General features: G+C 39.7%; 1 protein-coding gene across 11 annotated transcripts in view; it reads left to right on the top strand.

The window, feature by feature from the left end:
• The window catches only part of LOC143023561 (uncharacterized), a 220511-nt gene that overhangs the window by 128814 nt on the left and 64608 nt on the right, over positions 1–27089 (top strand). For 9 of the 11 annotated variants that reach the window (XM_076182137.1, XM_076182132.1, XM_076182131.1 and 6 more), the window contains one exon: positions 15068–15332. In XM_076182137.1, coding sequence (XP_076038252.1) covers positions 15068–15332 — 265 coding nt within the window. Of the gene's footprint in view, positions 1–13562; positions 13624–15067; positions 15333–27089 lie in introns of all 11 variants that reach the window. The other 2 variants (XM_076182139.1, XM_076182141.1) reach the window with 1 other exon arrangement.

Below are 27089 nucleotides of genomic sequence, written 5' to 3'. Positions count from 1 at the left end.
CTCATCACTTTCTACTGTATTGCTCTTATCTATACTTCTAATCTTTACATTTTTATTAGACATTTCATCGTCGTCGGGGGGCCGCTTGTTTACCTTTTGCCTGTCTGCCTGGGCCAAGTCTACTCCTTCCTCATTTCCTTCCATTTCCCTCAGTAATCCCTCCCCTTCTCCTCTTTCCCTACTTTCCTACTACCCCACGAGCAATTTCCCCCCACCCTGTAAATACAATAGGCACTTCTCTTTGCTTTGGGATCCACAAAACTTCAATTTTCTTCAGAACGTCTTCTAATCCATCCGTTCGTTGAAGTGTGTGTGTGTGTGATGATAATAATAAATGGTTTATCTGAGATACATAGATACACTGACAATATACATTTTGTTACAATCTTAGAGCTTGTCATAAATGTGTTTGTGTGCAGGTCATTGTAATTGATAGCAATCTAGCCCTTGTACCACTCATTGTGGTGATGACCAGGTGTCCAGGACCTCAGTGTGGGTCAAGCCGTGTCATCCTTTGGTGTGAATTCGTCCCATTGTGTTGGAGCCAAGAAATTTTACTGTAGTAGGCCCTCAACATTTGCGAGTTCCATTTTTGTGAGGTTCACACATTTGTGAGTTTCCGGCAGCACAAACATATTTACCAAATTTCACACACAAAAAAATATAGCAACCTATCATCGCGTCGTTACCCTGCTTCCCTCATTCCACCCCCCTCATACAGCCTCTTGATCAGGGTGTGATAGCTGCCTTCAAAGCCTATTACACATGCAGATGCATGCAGAGGCTTCACGATGTTGACCGTCTCTTAATTGTGCAGGAGTGCCTTAAGGATTTGCATCCTCAGACAGTCAGTGGTTGTTGGGGGGCACTGTGGCCGGAGTGTGTGTGCAATTTCACAGGCTTTGGTCCTCAGGAGGAGGTTAATGATGCTGTGAAGAAGACAGTGGAACTAGGCTAGTTGGTGGTGAAGGGTTCAAGGATATGCAGGAGTATGAGGTGAGGGAACTGGTTGAAGAACATGCCATGGCCTTAAATGATGATCAACTGTTAGAGATTGTGCAGTCAGACAGGGAGGATGAAGAGGAAGATAGTGTTGCTGAGGCTGATCACCCTCAAGCTCTCACTCTTGAAAAGCTGAGGGATGACAGCACAACTCAATTATTGTATGACATAGATCCATCAGTAGTGAGAGCATTGAAGATGATGAGTAATGTTGATAAGGGCACTGCTCCTAACAAGACTCTTTTTGATGACATGAAGAGGAAATGGTCTCAGTTGCCAATCACTGTGTATTTCACAAGGAAGCCTGGTGCTACACCTATAATCCCACCTGAACACCCAGGCACAAGACTCCTCATGTCATGCAATTACACTCTACATCATCTCCAGGGATGATATTCTTCCGATTTTTTTCTTTTCCTGACAATGATCTTGATTTTTTGTCATTAATTTCCAATAGTCATTAATTCCAAATAGTAATAAATGATCCTGTTAAAAAAAAATATATATTTTGTTGTGGTCGAATAATTTTTGGTTGATGTGAAGTTTTGGGTGATTCATATGTTGGCTGTACCTGTGTGTAAGTGCTGGCCCGCAAGTGATTCATTTTGTGTAGCATTGCATGGTGTGGTGTTCATGTGTACGTATATCAAGGTGATGACTGAGGTAGATTTTATTTTGGCCGAATTATATAGATAGCAACATCAACAAAACAGCTTGCATGCATTTGTTCACTAGCGATTCAGCCCAGGGACTCAGTCTTGGCCAATGGCCCCCTGACCCCCACTGGGGGCTCTGCCCCTGAAACCCTGGCCAATGTAGATTTTGTTTTGTTTTGTTACCCAATATCATGCCTGATCATCTCATCCAGTTATTCAGTATCATTGCATAGCTATCATCACCATCATCATCATCACAAGTAATAGTGCAGAAACTTACACAAGTGGTGAGTGTTTTGTTTTTCTACATGTATTTATTATGTTATTAAACCATAACATATGCAATATTTCATACTGTTTTTGGGGTTTTATAAGTTATTAGGTTTATTTGATGAAGGAAACAATATTGTTAGGTAAAAGAAACTATTCACTCACACTCACACTCACTCCGCTGGATCTTGAACCTCGTGTAGATTCTGGTCCGCCAACAGTAATCCTCTCCATACCCTTCTGTCCTGTGCTGCTTCCATCCAGGTTATTTTATCTATTCCTCTTCTGTCCATCTCCGCATCCACTCCATCCATGCATCTCATTCGAGGTCTCCCTCTGGGTCTTCTTCCAGGTATTCTACCCATCATAACTCGTTTTGGAATTCTATGGTCCTCCATACGCGCCACATGCCCAGCCCATCTCAATTTTGTCCTACTTATAACATCTGTTATTTTCTCTTGTTTAGTTAATTCCCTCAGCTCATTATTGTGTCGCCCTCTCCACCTATTCTCAATTTCATCAAAAACTGGTCCAGTAATTCACCTCAATATTGTATTCTCAAACACCAATAGTCTTTGTTCCATTTGTTTTGTTAAGCTCCATGTCTCACTGGCATATAAAACTATAGGTCATAGGACTGTATTGTAGATTCTTAATTTTGTATTTCTTGATATGCTTTTCTTCTTTAATAATGGTACAAGTCTAAAACAACATCTGTTTGCTGAAGCGATTCTTATATTTATTTCTGTCTTCATCTCGTTTCTATTTGTTACTGTCGCACCTAGATATCTGAAACTCTCTACCTCCTCTATTTTCTTGTCTTCGAAAAACACATCTCTACGTTCCTATTCTCTCTGCTCATACACATTAGTTTAGTTTTATCGAAATTTATTTGCAGCCCAACTCTCTCTGCTGTCTCTTTTAGTGGGGTGATTAGATCTTTCAAATCATCTCTACTCTCGGCAATTAGGTCCACATCATCAGCGTATGTTAGATTATTGATCTTAATGTTGTCCAGTTTACATCCACCCTCTCTATTTATCATTGTCCTAGTTATTTTCTCCATCACCAAGTTAAACAGCAAACAAGATAACACACATCCTTGCCTCAAGCCATTCTCAATTTCGAAACAATCCGAATATCTTCCATCAACCCTTACCACTGATTTTGTGTTTGTAAGACAGACTTTTATTAAACGTATTATCTTGTCCGGTATTCGAAATTCCTTTAGTATGCCCCATACACTCTGTCTGTATATACTGTCGTACGCTTGTTTGAAATCAATAAACAAATGGTATTGCATCGTATTATACTCCCATGCTTTCTCCATTACTTGTTTTAATGTGAAAACTATTATGTTAAATAAACATTATTGTTACGTATGTGTACCACCAAATATTCATGAATTTTCAACTTATGCGAGGTTCCCAATCCCCTAACCCTCATGAATGTTGAAGGCCTACTGTACTGATCTAATTCCCTTGGAGATTTAGATTAACAGGGACTGTGAGGTTAGTAAGGCAGGTCAACACTGCTTGTTGTTGTTGTCGTTCCCTAGACTGTCCGAGCAGTCCCGTGAAGGAAGGAAACAATATTGTTAGGTAAAAGAAACTATTATGTTAAATAAACATTATTGTTATGTATGTGTGCCACCAAATATTCATGAATTTTCAACTTATGCGAGGTTCCCAATCCCCTAACCCTCATGAATGTTGAAGGCCTACTGTACTGATCTAATTCCCTTGGAGATTTAGATTAACAGGGACTGTGAGGTTAGTAAGGCAGGTCAACACTGCTTGTTGTTGTTGTCGTTCCCTAGACTGTCTGTCCGAGCAGTCCTGTCTCCCCAAGGAATGCCACAGCCAAAACTGGGTTTTCCCACAAATCCTTTATAGAGTGTATGTTGTGTTGTTTGCATGCATGATTGTGTATAGTGCAGTCTTCCATTGTGTTGTATGGTATGGGGTGAAGTGTTACATCCTGGGCAGCTGTTCACAATGCGGTCATCCAGCCTCTTCTGGTAGCTTAGAAGTGCTGGGTGGTGGCCGCACCGTAGTCTGGCCAGGTGGACTCTGTCCTTTCGTGGGAGAGAGGATTCAGAAGGGTGGATATCAGGGGGTCTGGCATGCAGCAGTGTGTTGTCTTTCAGTGTGTTAATGGAGCGGTGAGTGATATGATTATGAATATGTTTCCGGAGGCTAGTATTTGGTGGTTGTGGAGGAAGAGAAGAGATTATCTGTGTGTGATATAGGTCTTTGGGTGTTGTTTTAATGTTTCTTGGTGTGTGTGGGTGTTCTGCTATGTAGTGTAGCGGGTGTGATGTGTTTGTGGTGGCTGCAGCAAGTGTTTGTGTGCCTCTCATGTCGAGGTGGTCCTTGACTTTGAGGACTTTTGTTTCATGGTGTAAATGATCTGTAGGTGTTGTATTTGTGCAGCCTTTAATTGTTTTTAGGGCTTTCTTTTGTATGATTTGAAGGGTGTTGTGGTGTGTCTCACTGAGATTAGGAGCCCATGCAGGACTCGCATAATTCATCACTGAGCGTATGCATTGTTTGTATATTATTGTATTAGTTTCTTTGTTTTGTCCAAATGTTGTTCCAGTGTGCATTTGTTTTTTATGTTTGTGATGTGTTGTTTGAAAGACATGGATGTACCGTATGTTACACCAAGAATTTTTGGTGTGTTTGTGTGTGGTATTAGAGTGTTGTTGATGTAGATATGAGGTATGTATTTGTGTTCTTTTGTCCAGTTGGTGAGAAGTGTTGCTGTAGATTTGGTTGGAGCTATTTTGAGTCTGTGATGAACCATGTGTTGAGTGTATCAAGGTATGGCTGGATTATTTCTGCAGCTTTGTCTGTGTTACGATGTGTGCATGTGATTGTTATGTCGTCTGCGTAGGAAGAGATTTGTATTTCTGAGGTGTCTGGTGTGGGTAAGTCATGCATGTATAGATTAAAGAGCGTGGGGGATAGAACAGAGCCCTGTGGTACTCCATTCTTAATGTTTCTGATGTGCGATGATTGGCCATTATATGACACATAAGCATTCCTACCTGCCAGATAATTGGCCAGCCATCTTTTGGTGTTATTGTGCATGTCTGTGTTATATATTTTATTTGTTAGGTTGTGGCGGGGGATAGCATTAAAAGCTTTACTAATATCTAATGTTATAAGAAGTGTTCTGTGGTGGGGCCTATCTGAATTAATGCCATCTAAAATTCTTTGTGTGAGGTTTATCAGAAGAGAGTTTGTGGAGTGTAGTGGCCTAAAACCGTGGTGGCGAGGGGAATATGTGGTGTGACAAGTTGTTGTTGTTGTTGTCGTTCCCTAGACTGTCTGTCCGAGCAGTCCCGTATCCCCAAGGAAGGCCACAGCCGAAACTGGGTTTTCCCACAAATCCTTTATAGAGTGTATGTTGTGTTGTTTGCGTGCATGATTGTGTATAATGCAGTCTTCCATTATGTGTTGTATGGTATGGGGTGAAGTGTTACATCCTGGGCAGCTGTTCACAACACGGTCGTCCAGCCTCTTCTGGTAGCTTAGAAGTGCTGGGTGGTGACCGCATCGCAGTCTGGCCAAGTGGACTCTGTCCTTTTGTGGGAGAGAGGATTCAGAAGGGTGGATATCAGGGGGGTCTGGCATGCAGCAGTGTGTTGTCTTTCAGTGTGTTAATGGAGCGGTGAGTGATATGAATATGAATATGTTTCCGGAGGCTGGTATTTGGTGGTTGTGGAGGAAGAGAAGAGAGGATCTGTGCGTAATAAAGGTCTTTGGGTGTAGTTTTAATGTTTCTTGGTGTGTGTGGGTGTTCTGCTATGTAGTGTAGCGGGTGTGATGTGTTTGTGGTGGCTGCAGCAAGTGTTTGTGTGCCTCTCATGTCGAGGTGGTCCTTGACTTTGAGGACTTTTGTTTCATGGTGTAAATGGTCTGTAGGTGTTGTATTTGTGCAGCCTGTAATTGTTTTTAGGGCTTTCTTTTGTATGATTTGAAGGGTGTTGTGGTGTGTCTCACTGAGATTAGGAGCCCATGCAGGACTCGCATAATTCATCACTGAGCGTATGCATTGTTTGTATATTGTTATATTAGTTTCTTTGTTTTGTCCAAATGTTGTTCCAGTGATTGACTTAAGTGCGTTAAGTCTAGGTGTGCATTTGTTTTTTATGTTTGTGAGGTGTTGTTTGAAAGACATGGATGTATCGTATGTTACACCAAGAATTTTCGGTGTGTTTGTGTGTGGTATTAGAGTGTTGTTGATGTAGAGATGAGGTATGTATTTGTGTTCTTTTGTCCAGTTGGTGAGAAGTGTTGCTGTAGATTTGGTTGGAGCTATTTTGAGTCTGTTTGTGATGAACCATGTGTTGAGTGTGTCAAGGTAAGGCTGGATTATTTCTGCAGCTTTGTCTGTGTTACGATGTGTGCATGTGATTGTTATGTCGTCTGCGTAGGAAGAGATTTGTATTTCTGAGGTGTCTGGTGTGGGTAAGTCATGCATGTATAGATTAAATAATGTGGGGAATAGAACTGAGCCCTGTGGTACTCCGTTCTTAATGTTTCTGATGTGCGATGATTGGCCATTATATGACACATGAGCATTCCTGCCTGCCAGATAATTGGCCAGCCATCTTTTGGTGTTATTGTGCATGTCTGTGTTATATATTTTATTTGTTAGGTTGTGGCGGGGGATAGCCTCAAAAGCTTTACTAATGTCCAATGTTATAAGAAGTGTTCTGTGGTGGGGCCTATCTGAATTGATGCCATCTAAAATTCTTTGTGTGAGGTTTGTCAGAAGAGTGTTTGTGGAGTGTAGTGGCCTAAAACCGTGTTGTGAGTCAGCAAGGGGAATATATGGTGTGACAAGTTGAAGTATTAGGCGTTCAATGACTTTAGAGGGGGTGCAGAGAAGTGTGATTGGGCGGTGCGATGTTGGGATTGTTGGGTCTTTGTTCGGTTTTGGAATGGTGATTATTTTACCATGCTTCCAGATGTCGGGTATAGTGTTGTGTGAATAGCTGTAGTTTGCAATGTTTGTGAGTGTGTGTATACCTTGTGGTCCAATGTGTTTTAGGTGGATGTTGCTTATGTTATCAGGGCCACAGGCAGATGAGTGCATGAGATTAGGTATTATGTGTTTTGTCTGCTTGTTGGTGTGGTTGCTATTGGTGGGTAATCACACCCTCATTTCAATTTGAATTGCAGGGTTGGTGCAATGGAGTGCTTGTGTGTGTGCATTGCACTTACACCCAGATGAAGCCAATTCCTGCTTCATATTCCTACAGCAATGGGTTGACTCATAGAGGGAGAGAGAATGATAAGAGGGGCATCTGGCAGGGAAAATAGCCTGTGTAAATACACACACACAGACAGGGAAGATCATGTACCACAAATTTAATCTGTTTTTACTTGAGAATAATAGATATAATACAAGAGAGGGATGGATGGGCTGATTGTGTTTTCCTAGACTTACAAAAAGCCTTTGACAAAGTACCACACAAAAAATTATTTAAAAAATTGGAAAACATAGGAGTGATACAGGGCAACCTACTAAACTGGATGGAGGATTTCGTGCATGGTAGAAAAATGAGAGTAGTACTCAGAAAAAAAGTATTTGGGTTGGAAGAAGGTGATTAGTGGAGTCCCACAAGGATATTGGCTCCAATAATGTTCGCTATTTGTGTGAATGACATGGATGATGAGGTGGAAAGTTACATGAGCTTCTTTGCAGACAGTGCTAAATTGTTGAGGAAAGTGAAAACTAAAATGGAGTGCAAATCACTACAGAGAGACCTGAACAGGGTTTGGAAATGGAGTCAGAAGTGGGAAGTGGACTTCATCATTAAGAAATGTACCATAATGGAATTTGGAAAAAGTAAAAAAAGAATATCAGGACAATATAAAATTGAAACTACGTAGGTAAAGAAAGTGGGATCTGAAAAAGACCTGGGAGTAATTATCTCAAACAACTTGTCCTCTGATAAACAAATAAACAAAATTGTTGGAGAATCCTTTAACTTACTAAGATCAATAAAAGTGGTGTATATCTATATGGATGAAGAGATTATTAAAAAATATTAGTCACACTAATAATGCCTAGACAGAAGTATGCTGCAACACTATGGTCACCCAGTACCAAAAAGAATATAAAAAAAATTGAAAGAATCCAGAGAGCAACCATGAAAATGGAGCAAATAAGAAAGAGAGGCAACCTACTGACCATCTGTAGAATCATGAAAGGCATGGAAATACTTGATAGAGAGGACTTACTAAATTGGGACAAGAGAAATGCAAGAGGACTTGGAAAGAAACTCAAAAAGGATAGTTATAGAAGAGATCTGAAGAAAAACAGTTTTCCACACAGAATGGTGGACACGTGGAACAAACTGGACAAAACAGTAGTGTGTGCAAAAACCATATGCAAATTTAAGAGCAAACTAGACACTGCAAGATACCAAGGTGGGACACCATGAGCGTAGCTCCCATTCCTGTAAGATACAACTAGGTAAATACACTCACTGTTTCTTCATTCAGTTTGTTCCAGATATCTATCACTCTGTGTGGGAAGCTATTCTTTTTCAGATCTCTTCTGTAACTTTTCTTTTTCAGTTTCTTTTTGTGTCCTCTTATTTTTCTTCTATCCCACTTTAGTAAGTCATAAAAATCCGAAAGTTTGCAGTGATTTACATGCCCCCAAAAGTGAGGTCTTGGAGTGATAAAAATTATTCCAAAATGTTAGATGATATAAGATCTTCATTAAACAAGATGCTGAAGGATGGAAATAAAGCGGTACTCATGGGAGACTAATTGCAAAGAAATATGTTGGGAAGAGATGACAGTGAAAGATGGAGATGATCAATGGGGAAAACTATTACTTGACTATAGACCATGCAGTGACACAATGGGTGAAAGAAAACACTAGATTTAGGAATAGCGAAAAACTGTCAAGACTAGATTTATTATTTACATCAGAACCTGAAAAAGTAGATCAAATTTAATACAAAACACCAATTGAGAAGTGGTCACTTACTACTTGATTTGCCCCTCCTCTCTTAAATTCCTTCCAAAACATCTTTTTATTACTTTCAAAATTTATGTATCAACTCTTCCCCCATTTCACATTTGCTCTCCTTTTTGCCTCATTTATCCCATGCTTTTCTTTGTACCTCTCATATTATTCTCTCTTCCAATTTTGCAACCAATCTATGAATGCTCATTTCTTCTCTCCAACAGTCTTTGCTTCATCATCCCACCACTCACTACCCTTCCATCTATTTACTCTCATCTTTGCACACTTTGTGATTCCCTCCTTGAAACATCCCCATTCCTCCACTTCTAGTTCTACTTTATCTTTCACTTCTTCCCACTCATCCCTCAGCTTCTTCTTGTACTCCTTTTTTTCTTCCTCATTTAAGCTGTTTAAGCATCTCCCTACCTTCTATTCTTTTTCTCTTTCTCCATCTATCCTGCACTCTCCAATTACCTCCCTTGTAAGAATAAAAAACCCTTGGTATACATATTTTAATCTTTTCCAGCCCTCCAAAAACACCCCAATATCCCCAAATTTAGAGAAATTAATGTATTTTTGATAAAGATTACACATGTAATATACTTTACAAGTATATTACATGTATTATGTATGTATTATGTACTTTACAAGTACATAATACATATACCAAGGGTTTTTTCCCCCCCATACAAGGGAGGTACCCAAAGTCAAAGGCATAAATCCACTCCCACCCATTTCATCCCCACATACTCCACTCCCATTCACCACCTCTCCCTCCCTCCCTCGTCTCTTGACTCCTGGATGGCAGATCATCCCTCCACCTCTCCCACTGCCCTGGGTCAGAATCAATGCAGCAAGACACAGTACATCCACAGCAAGGCCATTGCATTTAATCAGCAACTCCTCCTCTCAGTCCCCTCATGCAGAAACGCAGAAAAAGAGAAGACGGGGAGAAATCCTTTCAGTCTGCATCAGTATCATTCACACATACTCACTCAACCCCCCATCCCTCATCCACCCCCTTCCGTACATCACAGCATCATCCATACATAACCATTCTCCATGCACCCTCATCTTCTGTCTTCTCCCTTCCTCAACACATTCCCCTCTTTCCCAGTGGCTCCTTTTACCCCATCCATCCGTCTCACCTTTGGTGGCCCCCTCATGTTCACTCCTTCCACACCTCTTTTACTAATCTTTATCAATTTTACACAATAAGATGTATGGTAAAAGAAAATGGAACAAGAATTTTTTTTTTTTTGTTTTTTTAAGAAATACTACAGCAACAAGTGGAAGAAAATGCTAAAGCAACGGTAATTACACAGTGTCGTCTGCAAACAACAGCTGGCTCACCTCTCACTTTTCTCCATTTTCTTTAAACATTTCCAATCCCAGATCCACCACCCTTGCATATACCTCTCGCACCACCCCATCCATGTATAAGTTGAACAGGCTCTCCTCCAGTCCTCCGGCACTCTACCCTCTCTCCACCAAACATTAAATAACCTCACCAGCCAGTGCACCATCAATGTACCTCCTTTTTTTTTTACACATTCTGCATGGTATCCATCCAGACAAGGTACCTTACCTGCTCTCATCATCTTAACAACTGCCCTCACTTCATCCTTTCTTATTTCTCCATTTTCATCACTCGTCATGGTAATTTTCTTTGCACTTCCCACTGCAACTATCTTTCCCTCCCTATCCTCCTTCACATTTAGCAACTCCCTAAAATACTCTGCCCATCTTCCCCTTCCTGCCTTCTCTTCCATTATCATCTCTCCATCTGTACCTTTTACCTTTTCTTCCCTACTTGATTTGCCTCCTCTTCCTCTCTTAATTTCTTTCCAAAACATCTTTTTATTACTTTCAAAACTTTCTGTCATACTCTTACCCTATTTCACACATGCTCTCCTCTTTGCCTCCTTTACCTTGTGCTTTACTTCTCTTTTCTTTGTACCTCTCATATGACTCCCTTGTCCTATTTTGTAACCAATCTGTGAAAGTTCACTTCTTCTCTTCTACAACCTTCCTTGTTTCCTCATCCCACCATTCACTACCCTTCCTTCTATTTCCTCCCGTCCTTCTTGTTCCACACACCATCTTTGCAAACTTTGTGACTCCCTCCTTGAACCATCCCCATTCCTCCTCCACTCCTAGCTGTACTCTATCCTTCACTGCCTCCCACTCCTCTCTCAGCTTCTTCTTGTACTCCTTCTCCTTTTCATTTTCATTTAATGAGTTCACTCTAAGCACCTCCCTACCCTTTGTCTTTTTCCTTTTTCTCCATCTATCCTCCACTCCCAATTTACCTTCCACCAAAAAATGATCTGATATTCCTTCACTCTCTCCCCTTACAACATGTACATCCTTAACTCTTCCTATTATACTCCTATCTACTGCTACATAGTCCATTAATGCTCTATCTACCACCCTTCCATCCACCACCCTCTCGCATGTGCACTTATGCTTGACTTTCTTCTGAAACACTGTATTTGCTATCATCAACTCTCTTTCTAGACACATCACCATCAACTCTCCACTATGATTCTTTCCTGGAACTTAACATTTCCCGACTACGTCAGTTGGTTAATTTCCTACCCTAGCATCCAGGTCTCCCAATACTACTATATTGATGTTCCTCCCTAATCCCTCTATGCACTCATTTAAATCTATCCAAAAAGCCTCCCTTTCTTCTACATTCTTCTCACTACCAGAACCATATGCACTTACAAAAACCCACATCTCCTTTCCCAGTTTCACCTTCATCCACATTATCCTTGAAGAAACCTCCTTCCACTCCTTTTTTCAATATGGGAGTAATGTTAGCTAGTTTCCATTCTCTTGGGACATCTCGGGGCATGATGGATTTCTTGAAAATAATTTCTAATGGAACAACAATCTCATTTTTCATTTCCTTTAAGATTCTTGGATGCCAATCGTCAGGCCCTGGTGTTTTATTAATTTTGAGTTTCTCTATACACCTTTTAATTTTTTCATTTGTTATATACTGTAGTAAGTTTATCCTAGCCTTTTTACAGGTTCACAGGAGTTCACTCTAAAGTGTTTCATTTACAAATACTGAGCAAAAATAGTTGTTTGAAATATCACACATTCCTTCATTTGAATATTCAAGTTGACAGCAGATAATAGTGGGCCAATGTGGTTCCTAATAACCTTTTTACCTCTAATGCAACCATAGAATTCTTTGGGATTCTCTTTGGATTTATCAGCGATATTCATTTCTTATTGTCATTTTTTCGATTTTTATTGCCTTTTTTAAATCTCTGTATTATTACATAACTTTGATAGTCATTAAGTGAACCTGAGCACTTGTATTTCTTATAAGCCTGTCTCTTTTTAGCAATACTTTTTTCAGTTTCTTTGTCGAGCCATTTTGGGTGACCCTGATTTGGTGGGTATCTGTTCTTAAACAGGATGTAAGTATGAATCATCTTAATAAGCATGTTATGAAATATTTCCCACATCAGATCTACAGGTCTTTCAGTTAATTTTGACTCCTAATCTGTAAGCTGAAGCTCCTGACATAGTCCTATGAACTGGCTTTATTAATATCGGGTATTTCAGATACACAAGTATATTCTAAAAAAAATTAGCAATTTGAATCTAAGTTGTGATCGCTATTTGCAATAGTTTCATCAACTTCTACATTGGTTATCATGCTTTCACGGCTATTGATCAATAGATTGAGTAAGTTTCCATGTCTTGTTGGCTCTTTTACATGTTGAACGAAGTCACTGTCACCGAGAAAATCTAGCAAGCGACTATCTATATGGCCATGTTCAAGGGTCATCCAATCAATGTCAGTAAAATTGAAATCGCCCATTATCAATAGGTCCTGGTTGCAGAAACTAGACAGCTCTTGAAATAACAAGTTTGTCATCAGCTAATGATAATGTTTTTGGCCTATATATTACACCTCCATTCATTTTTTGTCCATTTGTTTAGGTTAATTCTATCCACAAACTATCATATCCATTTTGTTTAACTCTCTCTAAAACACAGGCATGGACATTGTTTTTAACGTACAACAGAAGACCCCCCACCTTTCTTGTGGTTTCTATCCTGATGAAAGTGTTTAAATCCCGCAATATTAAATTCAGTTTCAAACTCTTTACCATTTAATCATGTTTCAGTTATTCCTATCATATCGAGATTTTTACTTTTGACATACGCCTGTATTTCTTGGAATTTATTCCTAATACTATGAGCATTAAAATTTATGGTATTAAGAAACTCGTGATTATTTCTTTTTGACACATTTTATATTTCAATATCATGCCTTACATTATAATTTTGTTCTTTATTGACACCTTGCTCTATATTGACATTTAGTCCTTCATTGACATTCAATGCCTCATGGACATCTGGTCCCTCGCATTCATTCGACCTTTCATGTATACCTTGCCCCCCATACATCACTGCGTTCCACACCAGCCACCCATCGTTCACTGATATTCTGTCCAGTATCCCCTCCTAAAATGATATTCTGTCCTCCACTATCATTATATCCCATCACGATATTTTGTCCTCCACTATTATTACATCCCATTGTGATATTTTGTCCTGTGACATTACATCCTAATGTAATATTTTGTCCTCTATATATTACAGACGCTCCTCAACTTATGTTTTAGTTACGTTCCGAACGGCCGAACGTAAGTTGAAAAAGAACGTAAGTTGTTACTGTACTATACATCCGTAAATTCTATTACCGTATCTTATAAAACACCCCTAAATCATTAATTATACACATAACATTGTTAAATAATAACATTGATTTCAAATAAATTAAATTCAAGCAACATAAATTGAGATGGTGAAGGAGGAGGCAAGGTATGTTCAGTTTGTCGTCTGTGCAATGTAAACAATGGACGCAGTGTCATGCGCAAGTATCGTTTGAACTACGGAGAGCGCGCTAAACTAAAAAATTCACTCAAAAAAATTTTTTTTACAATTTTTTTTTACAGTCAGTTCAAATGTAAAATCGAAAAAACGTGAAATGAATGAACGTAAGTAGAGGAGCGTCTGTATATCCAAAAATGATATTTTGCCCAACACTGACATATTGCTCTACATTATTGGTATGCCCACTCTATTTTCCCCAATATGCTCTACAGTATTTCCCCTTCACTTTTAGTTTCTACCCCAAAAAAGGAACTAGTTCATTACAAACTCCCACAATAAGGTTTGTAAGAACATCTTTGTCTCTGTAAGGTGGATCCCATCAGAAGCATAAAGGTCATGACGCCTGGAAAAGAGATACCAAGGATCAAGAAGTGGTATGCCAGTTGTGTGCATAATTGTGATATCCTCTCATTGATTCCTATGGCTCTACTGTTCCAACACAAGCCTTTGTAGATCCTCAGAAGGATCCCGCAGACTACGTGATGGCTCTCACACTCCTTCATCTCCTGAAGAAGGACCTTGTAATTCTAAACAAGTTCCTCTGATCTTACCCTACCTACATTGTTACTTCCTGTATGAACAATCAGAACAGTATTTGTCTGCCATTGGCCCCTGATGGTCTGGGTACAATCAGTGATCCCACAGCCCGGTTGACATACAAGCTTTCAACATCGTTTAGTCTTCCACTGGAGAATGTCATCATAGCCTCACACCATGGAGTCCCCCACAGGAACTCCTGATTTTCAGCCGCCTCATCCTCCAGCCAAGCAAAATGATTGGCTAGAACCAGTGGTCCATCCTCCATCCACTCCCATGCATCACAATATCATCCATACACAGCCATTCTCCACTCACCCCTATCTTGTCTTCTCTCTCCCTTTCCTCCTCAACAGACATTCCCCTTTTTCCCAATGCCTCTATTACCCTATCCATCCATCTCATTTTTGGTAGCCCCCTCATGTTCATTCCCTCCACACAGAAAAAAAAAAAAAAAAAACATTTACCAAAAAGTTTCAGAAAAATAATAATTTTTCAAAACTGTTTTGATGTCTGGTGATGGATCAGATAAACTGACCTCATAGGCTGTAGTTTGGTGACCCCTGATATAGGAAAAACATTTAAAAACTATGATTTTATGCTTGTATAAGAAGAACAGGTAAAGGTTTACTTAGGTGTTATTACTGAATTATTTCTCCTGTATTGTTCACCAGGTCAGCACTATTGGTGATAAGAAGATCTATGCCATCATGCCGTTTGATTTCAAGGACAAACGGTCAGATTTGCTTTGTGGTGAGAGGAACACAACATATACATTTAGGACTAGAGGACTCTTCGAAATTGGCACTCAGGCCAACATGTTCAGCACCATCACCAATACCCTTGAGATTGATTTTCATCAGTCACAAAGCAGACATCCCTTGATCAACAACTCATTTACTGCAGTGATCACAACATTTAGAATTATAAAGGATGAAGGTAAGGCTTGAGTGCTTTTAATTTGTGACAGTATTTTTGAGGAGAGTTTTGTTGAGGACTAGAATAGAATAATTATAACAATTATTTTCTTGAGTTTCATTGAGTGAAAAACCTACATCCTTAGAATGGCTGGTGGTGGTCCTTGTGCCCTCCCTTAGATCCCTCTAGAAAGAAATTTTGGAGTGTTGTAATGGTATGGGAGTGTTTATATGTTATTGACTGAAAGTAATAATAGGAGGAGGGGAGGGAGCAATCACTGGTTTTGAGCTTTCCATGTGTGAATAGGTATGAGAAATACAGTTGAAGCTGGTAGAGAGAAATCATGGGCACAGTCTGGAGGCTGAATGTCAACCTCTTAGGGGTGCATCTCCTGATGGAAGTGAGAGGGTTGACAGGTTTTGAAAAAGGGCAACTCTGCTGTCCATCTTGCAGGGCAGGGTTACCATTAGCAGGTATTTGTCATTGGTCATGCTGGAATAGAATTTAAGTTATGGCTTTACATGAAAACAAGGGAGAATGAAAAACATATATATTCTTGTGGGCATGGGCTATAGAGGTCTGTCAGAAGTGTTTAGGATTATAAAAATATTTGCCTTAAGTTTTATTGAATGGAAACCTGCAGACATACAGTGGCAAGCAGTGTTTTTTGGGCACTCCTATAGATGTAAGGAAAGATCTATTTCCTCATAGTTTCAGTGGTATTCATGAATTCCTCCCAATTTGCTTCTTCAAAGAATTTCTTCATGCCCAAGAAGTCTGCCTTGCTTCTCCTGTCCAGACCCTATGCTTGAAACTTTTTATGTTTTACTTGTTGATTGTGACAATAACAAAAACAGTACCAGTAGTAACAACCATAGCAGCAGCAACAGCAACAAAAGACAAGCCATCTCATCCCTCACCCTGACAACTGGTGCATCATCCAACGTAAGAAAGACTTACACAGACCCAGACTACACAACCTTCCTAGACAGCCAGACAAAGCATATTATCCATAACTTCATGCACTCATCCACTTGTCCTGACAACATGTAAGTTACACCTAAAACACCTTGGACCATATGGCATACATGCACTCACCAATATTGCAAACTACAGCTATTCACACAACGCCATACCTGACATCTGGGATTATGGTAAAATCATCACAATCCCCAAACTAACAAAAGTCCAACCGTTTCAGCATCGCACCACCCAATGACACTTTTCTGCACTCCCTCCAAAGTCATAGAATGCCTATACTACAACTTGTCGCACCACATATCTCACTTACTAAATCTCAAAATGGTTGTAGATTACTACACTCTATACTCTTCTGATAGATCTTGCACAGTTTTTGATGGCATCAGTTCAGATAAACCCCTACACAGAATACTTCTTATAACACTAAACATTGGTAAAGGTTTCAGTGCCATCTCCCAACACAATCTCACAAGCAAAATATACAACACAGACATGCACAATAATACCAAAAGATGGCAGGCTAATTATTTGGCAGGTAGAAATGCCTATGTGTCATAACATGGTCAATCATTGCACACCAGAATCTTTAGGAATGGAGTACCTAAGGGCTCAGTCTTATCCCCCACACTTTTTAATAACACAATATACCCACACCTCAGAAATACAAATCTCTTCTTATGCACACAGCATAACAATTACATGCACACATTATAATACAAAGCTGCAGAAATACTACAGCCATATCTCAGCACATTCAACTCTGGGTTCACCACAAATACTCAAAATAGCCCTAATCATATTGACAGCCACACTTCTCACCAACTGGATATCAGAACACAAATACATACCATGCCTCTTTATCAACAACATGCTCATACCACACACAGTTACATGAAAATTAGACAATTTTGTAGTAATGTATGTGCCCCCAAAACACACTCCTGGACAGAAAGTGATCATTCCAAACTGTTGGAAGACACAAAATATGAATTAACTAATTTACTGAAAGAGGAAATATAGTAATTATGGGTGATTTTAACTCAAAAGAAATATGTTAGGAAGAAATGACAGTGAAGGGTGGAGAAGACATCTGGGGAAACATACTTAATATGACCATTGAATGCACACTGACCCAGTGGATAAAGGAACATAAGAATAAAGGAGACTGCAAGAGACCATAAGGCCTACACTAGGCAGCTCCGTATCTATCACCACCTGTCATCCCCATCCATAAAGGTGTTAATAGTTTTTTAAAACAACTGATAGTTTCAGCACTTACTACATGGTTACTAAGTTTATTCCATTTGTCGACCACCCTATTAGTAAACCAATTCTTGCCTATTTCCTTCTTAAATCTAAATTTGTCCAGTTTATACCCATTACTGCGAGTCCTGCCCTGTTGTTTCATTATGATGACCTTGTTTGCATCACCCTTGTTATAGCCTTTGATCCACTTGAACACTTCTGTTAGATCACCCCGCACTCTACGTCTTTCCTGAGAGTGTAAGTTTAGGTGCCTAAGCCTCTCTTCGTAAGGCAAATTTCCGAGTGCATGTATCATTTTGGTCATTCTTCTCTGCACTGATTCTAGTGAATTTATGTCCATTCTGTAGGATAGAGACCAAAACTGTACTGCATAGTCAAGGAAGGGTCTAACTATCACTAGATAGAGTTTAATAATTACCTCTGCACTTCTATTTGTTACTGTCCTAACAATGAAGCCTAATGAACTGTTAGCTTTATTTCTGGTGCTAATGCACTGCTTCCTGGTTTTAAGGTCCGGACTCACCAGAACTCCCAAGTCCCTCTCGCACTCAGATTTTTCTAAAAACGTGTTATCTAAGATGTATCTATTTTTGGGGTCGTGTAGCCCTACGTTTAACACGCTACACTTAGAGATATTGAAGTTCATTTGCCGACCATGTTAACAATTTATTAAGATCATCCTGCAGAATCTCTGCGTCGTCTCCTGACCTAATTAGGTGTCCTATTTTAGTGTTGTCCGCAAACTTACTAATATCACTATTTATCCCATTGTCTAAGTCATTTATGTACAAAATGAACAACAAGGGACCCAAAACCGAGCCCTGGAGGACCCCGCTAGTAACATTGCCCCACCTAGATTTTATTCCATTTATGGTGACCCACTGTTTTCTGTTACTAATCCAAGCTCTAATCCATTCTAACACTTTTCCTCCTATGCCATGGGCTTTGATTTTATTTAGTAGTCTTGGTGAGGCACCTTGTTGAACGCTTTGCTAAAGTCAAGGTAAATAACATCGTAATTTTCATTGTTATCTGTTGCCTTATATACTTTAGTGTTAAAGGATTGAAGATTAGTCACACATGACTTACCCTTGGAGAAACCATGCTGTGAATCACGAATTAAATTATGCCCTTCGATGTGTTCTCTGAGTCTATTTACTATTATTGATTGAAGCATTTTTCCTATAACCGATGTCAAACTGATTGGCCTGTAGTTGCATATAGACGATCTATCTCCCTTCTTAAAAACAGGAACAACATTTGCCTGCCTCCAAGCAGTCGGCACAAAACCAGTGTCAACCAATTTATTGAATATTTCAGTTAACTGGTCGCAGATTTCAAATTTACACTCCTTAAGCATTCTTGGAAAAATTTCGTCTGGACCCGGAGATTTTGTAGCTTTAAGTCTTTCACTCTGCTTGGCTACTTCTTCTTTACTAATGCTGATATTAGATAGACTACTTTCTTCATCCCCTCTGTAAATCGGATCGCAGTCAGGTACTTTATCTAACCTCTCATTAGTAAACACCGATAGAAAATAATTGTTAAACTCCTCACTCATTTTTTCCTACGATTCTATCATGACATTTTCATAATTTTTAATTGGTCCTATTCTTTCTTTATTTTTTGTTCTATAGAGGTGAAAGAAGCCCTTTGGGTTGGATTTTGCTTGACTGGCAACCTTGATTTCATAATTACGTTTTGCTGAACGTGTATTCCTTTTAACCAGCTTTGCCATTTCGTTATATCTTGATCTAAGGTGTGATTCCCCGTTTTTTATTTTTACGTAAAGTCCTCTTTTCATTCCGATCTCATGTTTCAATCTGTCCGTCATCCATTTGGGAATATTACTATTTTTCCGTATTGACTTTAGGGGGATAAATGTGTTTTGTGCATTAATAATTAGATCAGATTGCTATACATTTCTTCTAAATCGCTGACCTGACTGTTGGGCCCTCGCCCCCAAATGACCTGTTCTAAGGTATGCATATTACCCTCCCTGACCTGGCTCTTGGTACCGGCCTGACTCTCAGCCCCACTACAAGAAACGACAATGTTTGAAACATCCGCATGACATTTCGTATTCAATTTCAAATAGGTTTTTATACTGTCAAAGTTTGCTTTCCTGAAGTCTGGTACTTGAACATTATTCATACTTTTTAATTTTTCCCAAATAACATTAAATCTTATTTCTTGATGATCGCTAGAGCCTAGACTATCTCCCACTATTACATTGCTAATTTGGTGCTCATTATTTGTTAAAATTAAGTCCAGGGTATTTTGTCCCCTCATAGGATCGGTACTCACTTGTTTTAGGAAATTATCCTGTACCACATCTAGGAATTTCTTTGCTTCCTGATCTATTAAAGTTTCCCAGTCAATGTTTCTATAATTAAAATCTCCCATGATCACAACGTTTTTGTACTGGGACGCTTTGTGAATTTCATGAATCAGGGGATCAGTCTGCTCAATGCTGAGGTTAGGAGGTCTATACAAGACGCCAATAATAACTTTCTTATTCTTGCCTATAATCTCTGCCCAAATAGATTCCGTACAGTCCTCTTCCTTAATCAAATTGTTGATAATACAGTTTAATGTATTTTTAACGAAAAGTGCTACACCTCCCCCATTCCTGCCAACCCTATCCTTATGAAAAATCTTATATCCTTCTATTTCGATTTCCGGAAGGAAATGTTTATCAGCCATGTTGATCCAGGATTCAGTAATAGCTATAATATCGAAATTTTCTACGTATGCTTTACCTCGCAGCAAATCAATTTTATTAATTATGCTCCTGCTATTTGTATAGTAAACCTTAAGTTTATCTTCTCTCCACCTGCTTTGGTGATTCTTTTCATAGTCCCTCTCTAAGTTGCTTCTATTGCCTAAACTATATTTCGATACTTCCCCCCTACTCCCACGTAATCTACCCGAAAAAACCCTGTAGGATGCCTACTTCTCGCTCAAGGGATTCAGCAAGGAGCCGAAATCCTCTGGGAGACAAGTGCACCCCGTCCCTTTTGTATAGGTGATTCTTACCATATAAGCAGTCCCAGTTGTCGACAAATGCCCATCCATTGGCCTTACAATGTTTTGCCAGCCTGCAATTCATTGCAATAGCCCTGGAATGCCACATGCCTCCAACTCTACGCCTTGGAAGGATTCCACATACAACAGTACAGCACAAACAATTCCTCACTTCCTATCTTACCTATATCATTTCCCCCGGCACTTAAGCAAACTGCTGGGTCCTTACCTTCCCCTACTAGACACTCTTCAATCCTATCTCTAACATCTATGCCCGCGCCGGGGAAACACACCTGCGTCCTATGTTTCCTATCTTTATCGCAGAAAGCCCTGTCTAAGTACCTAACTTGACTGTTACCTACCAAAATATTACCTGTGGGCAGGGATCCAGCATCTGCCGTTCCCTTCTTCTCTTGGATTTCATTAGTTTCTTCTTCCTGCAGATTCGCTAGTAATTGAAACGAGTTTTTGCATTTCAGCGGGGCTGGTGAGGACTTTTTTCCACTTTTCCGCATCTTATTTTTCACCATATTCCATCCATGCTTATCACTAATTTTGTCTTCCGTATTTTGGGCCTTCGAGCGGAGAACTCGATTCTCCTCTTTAAGGCACTTAAGGGGACCGGCTGGTCAAGAATCGATGAAAATTGGGAAAAAAATGAAAAACTGGGAAAAAAATTCTACATCTGTGTATGGCAATCGACAGTCTGTATGTGGAGTATTTAATCAAAATTCGCCTTATTTTCGTAGTTATGGCAAATAAACCCCCTCCTCCCCCCAACTCGACCCCATCTCGGCCCTATGATACGTATTGGTCACTACAATATATATATTATTGCAATAAATAACAATAATTTGTAATGATTGAGTGCTATTCCTAGTGACTTCTGGCAACTCTGTCTCTGTACCAGAGGTTATATATAGACCCCAGAATGGGTAGATGCCTCAGAAAGCGATAAACAGTAAGACAAAAATTGAGTGATACGCTCCACTGCAAGCCACCATCAATCCTTTTGTCATTTGACAAGCTGTTATACTATTTTTGAGATGCCATGTCCTCGCAAGCAAACCAAACACCTTCAGGAAGCTAGGAAAAGGCAAGTAAGCAAGCTATGACACCCTAATGTAATAACCTGCCTAAAATGCAGGTGGGGACCAGGAGCCAGAAGACAGAGGATTATATGACTGGACATCAACATATATGACTGAATATGAATAAATTTTATTCTAAATATCATCAACATTCAAGCCTAAAAAGCTAAATAAGGAAATGCCATGATATCCCTTATTTATATTAGTATGTAGGGGTTCAAAGTTAGTGAAAACTTTGACGGCCCATATCTCAAAACCTAAGTTTTATACCTTCAAATTTCTACTCCTCCATAACTTCTTTAGCAATTTCAATGAAAATTCACACATAATATGTCTAAATCTGCCTGATTAATGAAATAGAACGTTTTTTTTAATATCTGAAAGGGTTAATTTTTGCAAAAAAAAAAATTCCCTATTTGAAGGGGGACGGGGTGGGAAAATATATAAAAATTAAAATTCCACAAACTAATTACTTTAACTAAAATTTCTCTCTATTAGTTTGAAGGTCTGGATAAGGTCCTTCCACCATATAAATTTCATTCATGTAGAGCAATTATTATAGGAGGAGTAGTCATTTCAAAATTTCAATTTTTTTGAAAGGGAGATGGGGGGGCAAAACATGAAAGGGTTGCAGATTAGTTTTTTTGGGTTAGGAAAGATGTATATGGTGTCCTTAACTCCTGGCATAAATTTCAGTGCAATAACCCAATTAATAAAGATTTTCATCTTTTGATCAGCCGGTCCCCTTAACAGCATCCTCCAAGGCTTCAATTCTACTAAGTAGAGATTGTACCTCTTTGGCGCTAAACACGGTAACACAATCACTCGCCATTTTCACTAACTGAAGCAGCTACCCGGTTGACCTGACCTGAGGGGCGACTACTACTGAAAATACCAGATACAGAAACAATGAGGAACCATGAGACTAGATTTATATGTACGTCAGAACCTGAAATTGTGGACAGAATTGATTACAAAACTCCAATAGGGAAGAGTGACCATGTACTAATAGAATTTGAACTAAAAGAGCAAATGGACTTAAGAAGAAATGAGAAACATAGAAAAGGAAGACTAATGTACAACAAAACGAATTTTGAGAAACTCAAAAAATCCTTGCAAAACACAAATTGGGATAACTTTCTAAATGAAGAAACAATGATGGAAGAGAAATGGAATATACTAAAAAAAATTATTATGAGGGAGTGAACAAATATTTTCCACAACAGAAGCAAGAAATACATACATACACATACATATACCAAGGCTTTTTCCCCCTTCCAAGGGAGGTAGCCAAAAAGGGAAAGGCATAAAAACACTCCCACCCATTTCATCCCTAAATACCCTCCACACCCCTCCCACCCTTCCTCTCATCTGAGCACCTCCTGGATGACGGGTCATCCCTGCACCCTGCCCACCGCCCTGGGTCAGAAGCAGTGTCGCAAGACACAGTACATCCACAGCAAGGCCGCTTCATTTAATCGGCGACCCCCCCTCTCCGTCCCCCTTTGCATATAAGGCGAGGACGGGGAGAAATCCCTTCGGGCTGCGTCAAAATTTACTGATACATACTACACCCCCCCGCCCATTCCTCCTCATGCAGTCACAACATCATCCATATACAACCATTCTCCACTCACCTCTGTCTTCCGTCCTCTCCCTTCCTTCCTCAACAGACATTTCCCTCTTCCCCAAAGCCCCCTTCACCCCATCCATCCACCTCATCCTAGGACGTCCCCTCATGTTCACTCCCTCCACATCTGCCTTCCATACCTCTTTTACTAGTCTTTCTTCACTCATTCTTTCCATGTGTCCAAACCATCCTAATATTCTTTCATCAACCCTATCTCCCAGCACCTTTTTCACCCCTGTTCTCCTCACCTCCTCATTTCTCACTCTATCCACCCTAGTAACCCCCACCATACTTCTCAGACACCTCATCTCAAACACATTCAAACTCCTTCTCTCTTCTTCTCTTATGTTCCACGTTTCTGCCCCATACAGTGCTGTTGGCACAATCACTCCTTCATACAGTCTCCTCTTCGCATCCATTCCCAAATGTCTATTTCTCATTACACTCTTTAAACCACCAAGGCATTTACTCGCTTCTCTCAATCTACATTCTACCTCCACCTTCACTCCACCTTTTCCTGCTACACTTGCACCCAAGTATCTAAAACTATCCACTTCCTCCAGTCGCTCTCCCTTAATGTTCACTTCCAGTCTACTGCCACTTTCACCCCTTGTACATCTCATCACCTTACTTTTACCCACATTTATCTTTAGCTTTCTTCTATCACATACTCTCCCAAACTCTGCCACCAGCTTCCTCAATCCCTCCTCTGACCCTGCCACAAGCGCAGTGTCGTCCGCAAACAACAGCTGGCTCACCTCCCACTTTTCTCCATTTTCTTTAACCATCTCCAATCCCTGACTCACTACCCTAGCATTCACCTCTCGCACCACCCCATCCATGTATAAGTTGAACAGCCAGGGCGACTTAACGCATCCTTGACGAAGTCCCACCTTTACTTCAAACCACTCACTCTCTCCATTTCTAATCCTAACACATGCTCTACTACTCACATAAAAACTCTTGACAGCTCCCAAAAGCTTTCCTCCTATCCCATAAATCTGCATAACCTCCCACAGTGCCTTTCTGTCTACCCTATCATAAGCTTTTTCCAGATCCATAAAAGCCCAAAAAACATCCTTCCCCTTTCCTATAGCTTTCTCACATATCTGTCTTACCACAAAGATCTGATCTACACAACCTCTACCCGTCCTAAATCCACACTGTTCCTCACCAATTACTCCTTCTGTTCCTCTCCTAATCCTCTCAATTAAGATCCTCCCATAAGCCTTCCCTACTACACTCAACAGGCTAATCCCTCTGAAATTACTACATTCACACTTGTTCCCTTTTCCCTTGTAAAGAGGAACTATACAGGCACTACTCCAGTCCTCCGGTACTCTACCCTCTCTCCAGCAAACATTAAATAACCTCACCAACCAGTCCACCATCACTGAACCTCCCTTTTTCAGATATTCTGCATGACATCCATCCAGACCAGGTGCCTTACCTGCTTTCATCATCTTTACAACTGCCTTCACCTCATCCTTCCTTATTTCTCCTCCATTCTCCTCACTCATCACTCTCATTTTCTTCACATTTCCCACTGCAGCTATCTTTCCTTCCCTATCCTCCTTCACATTCAGCAACTCCCTAAAATATTCTGCCCATCTTCCCCTCACTGCCATCTCTTCCATTATCATCTCTCCATCTGTACCTTTTACCTTTTCTTCCCTACTTGATTCGCCTCCTCTTCCTCTCTTAATTTCTTTCCAAAACATCTTTTTATTACTTTCAAAATTTTCTGTCATACTCCTACCCCATTTCACATCTGCTCTCCTCTTTGCCTCCTTTACCTTTTGCTTTACTTCTCTTTTCTTTTCTTTGTACGTCTCATATGACTCCCCTGTCCTCTTTTGTAACCAATCTGTGAAAGCTCGCTTCTTCTCTTCTACAACCTTCTTTGTTTCCTCATCCCACCATTCACTACCCTTTCTTCTATTTCCCCCTGTCCTTGTTCCACACACCATCCTTGCACACTTTAAGACTCCCTCCTTGAACCATCCCCATTCCTCCTCCACACCCATCTCTGCTCTATCCTTTACTCCCTCCCACTCCTCCTTCAGCTTCTTTTCGTACTCCTTTTCCTTTTCATTCAAGGAGTTCACTCTAAGAACCTCCCTACCTTTTGTCCCTTTCCTCCTTCTCCATCTATCCTCCACTCTCAGCTTTCCTTCCACCAAAAAATGATCTGATATTCCCCCACCCTCTCCCCTTAGCACATGTACATCCTTAACTCTTCCTATCATAATCCTATTTACCACTACATAATCCATTAGCGCTCTATCTACCACCCTTCCCTCCACCACCCTCTCCCATGTGTACTTATGCTTGACTTTCTTCCGAAACACTGTATTTGCTATCATCAACTCTCTTTCTAGACACATTTCCACCATCAACTCTCCACTACGATTCTTTCCTGGAACTCCACACTTCCCAACCACTCCATCGATTGGACCATTTCCCACCCTAGCATTAAGAAATAGTATACATAAAAAGCTGATACAACAAAAAATGTAGTGAGGCTAAAGATAAAAGAGACAAAGCTTGCAAAGATGGGAAAAAGATGAAAAAATGAGTAAATGGCAAACATATAGCAAACTAAGAAATGATTATGTAAAAATATGCAGAGATGAAAAGAGAAACTATGAAAGAGATATAATAGAAAAATGCAAAGAACAACCTAAACTATTTTATAGGTATGTATATGGTAAACTAAAAAACAAGAAATGGAAAGACTGCACCAAGGGAATTATGAATATAATGTAGAAATTGCTGAAATTATGAAAAAAAAAAATTCAAATCAGTATTCACATTTGAAAGTTCACAAAACTGTGAGGAAATAGGGAGAAAGAGATACCCCCAATGAAGAAAATCACATGGTCCAGATGGAATTGCAAATTGGATATTGAAAGAATGCATAGAGGAATTGATGGACAAAATATACAATATAATTAAACACTCACTCAAAGAAGGAAAGGTACCACAGGACTGGAAAAATGCAAATATTGTACCAGTATATAAAGGAGGGAACAAGGAAAATCCAACCAACTACAGACCAATCTCCCTTACAAGCACAATAGCAAAAATATGTGAAAAATATACTGAATCCAAATCAATTTGGATGTAGACAAGGAAGGATCATGTACAACAAATTTGATCTGCTTCTATTTGAGACTAATAGAAATAATACAAGAAAGGGATGGATGGGCAGACTGTGCTTTTCTAGACCTACAAAAGGCATTTGATAAAGTACCACACAAAAAACTAATAAGAAAATAGAATCAATAGGTGGCATCAAGGGAAAATTATTAGAATGGATGGAAGACTTCTTGTCTGGGAGGAAAATGAGGGTAGTAATTAGAGACAAATACTCGACCTGGGAAGAAATGATAAGTGGTGTTTCGCAAGGTTCCATATTGGCTCCAATCATGTTTGCCATATATATAAATGACATGGATGAAGGAGTGGAATGTTATATGAACTTCTTCGCAGATGATGCAAAAATACTAAAGAAAGTAAGTACAGAGGAAGATTGTGAATCATTACAGATAGACCTAGACAAAATCTGGAAATGGAGTCAAAAGTGGGAAGTAAACTTCAATATCAAGAAGTGTAGTATAATGGAGTTTGGAAAGAGTACAAATAGAATATCAAAAAATTATAATATTGGTGAAGAAGTCAAAAAAAGTGAACTCGGAAAGAGACCTTGGAGTAATAATCAGAAAAGACACGTCACTGGACAAAGATATCAATAAAATAGTCGGAGAAACCTTCAACCTA

This window comes from Oratosquilla oratoria, unplaced genomic scaffold, assembly GCF_046742065.1.
Source record: "Oratosquilla oratoria isolate Oo_2021 unplaced genomic scaffold, ASM4674206v1 SCAFFOLD50, whole genome shotgun sequence".
Taxonomy (NCBI): Eukaryota; Metazoa; Arthropoda; class Malacostraca; order Stomatopoda; family Squillidae; genus Oratosquilla; species Oratosquilla oratoria.
Note: the sequence above shows the minus strand (reverse complement) of the source record. Positions and strands in the feature narration are given on the sequence as shown.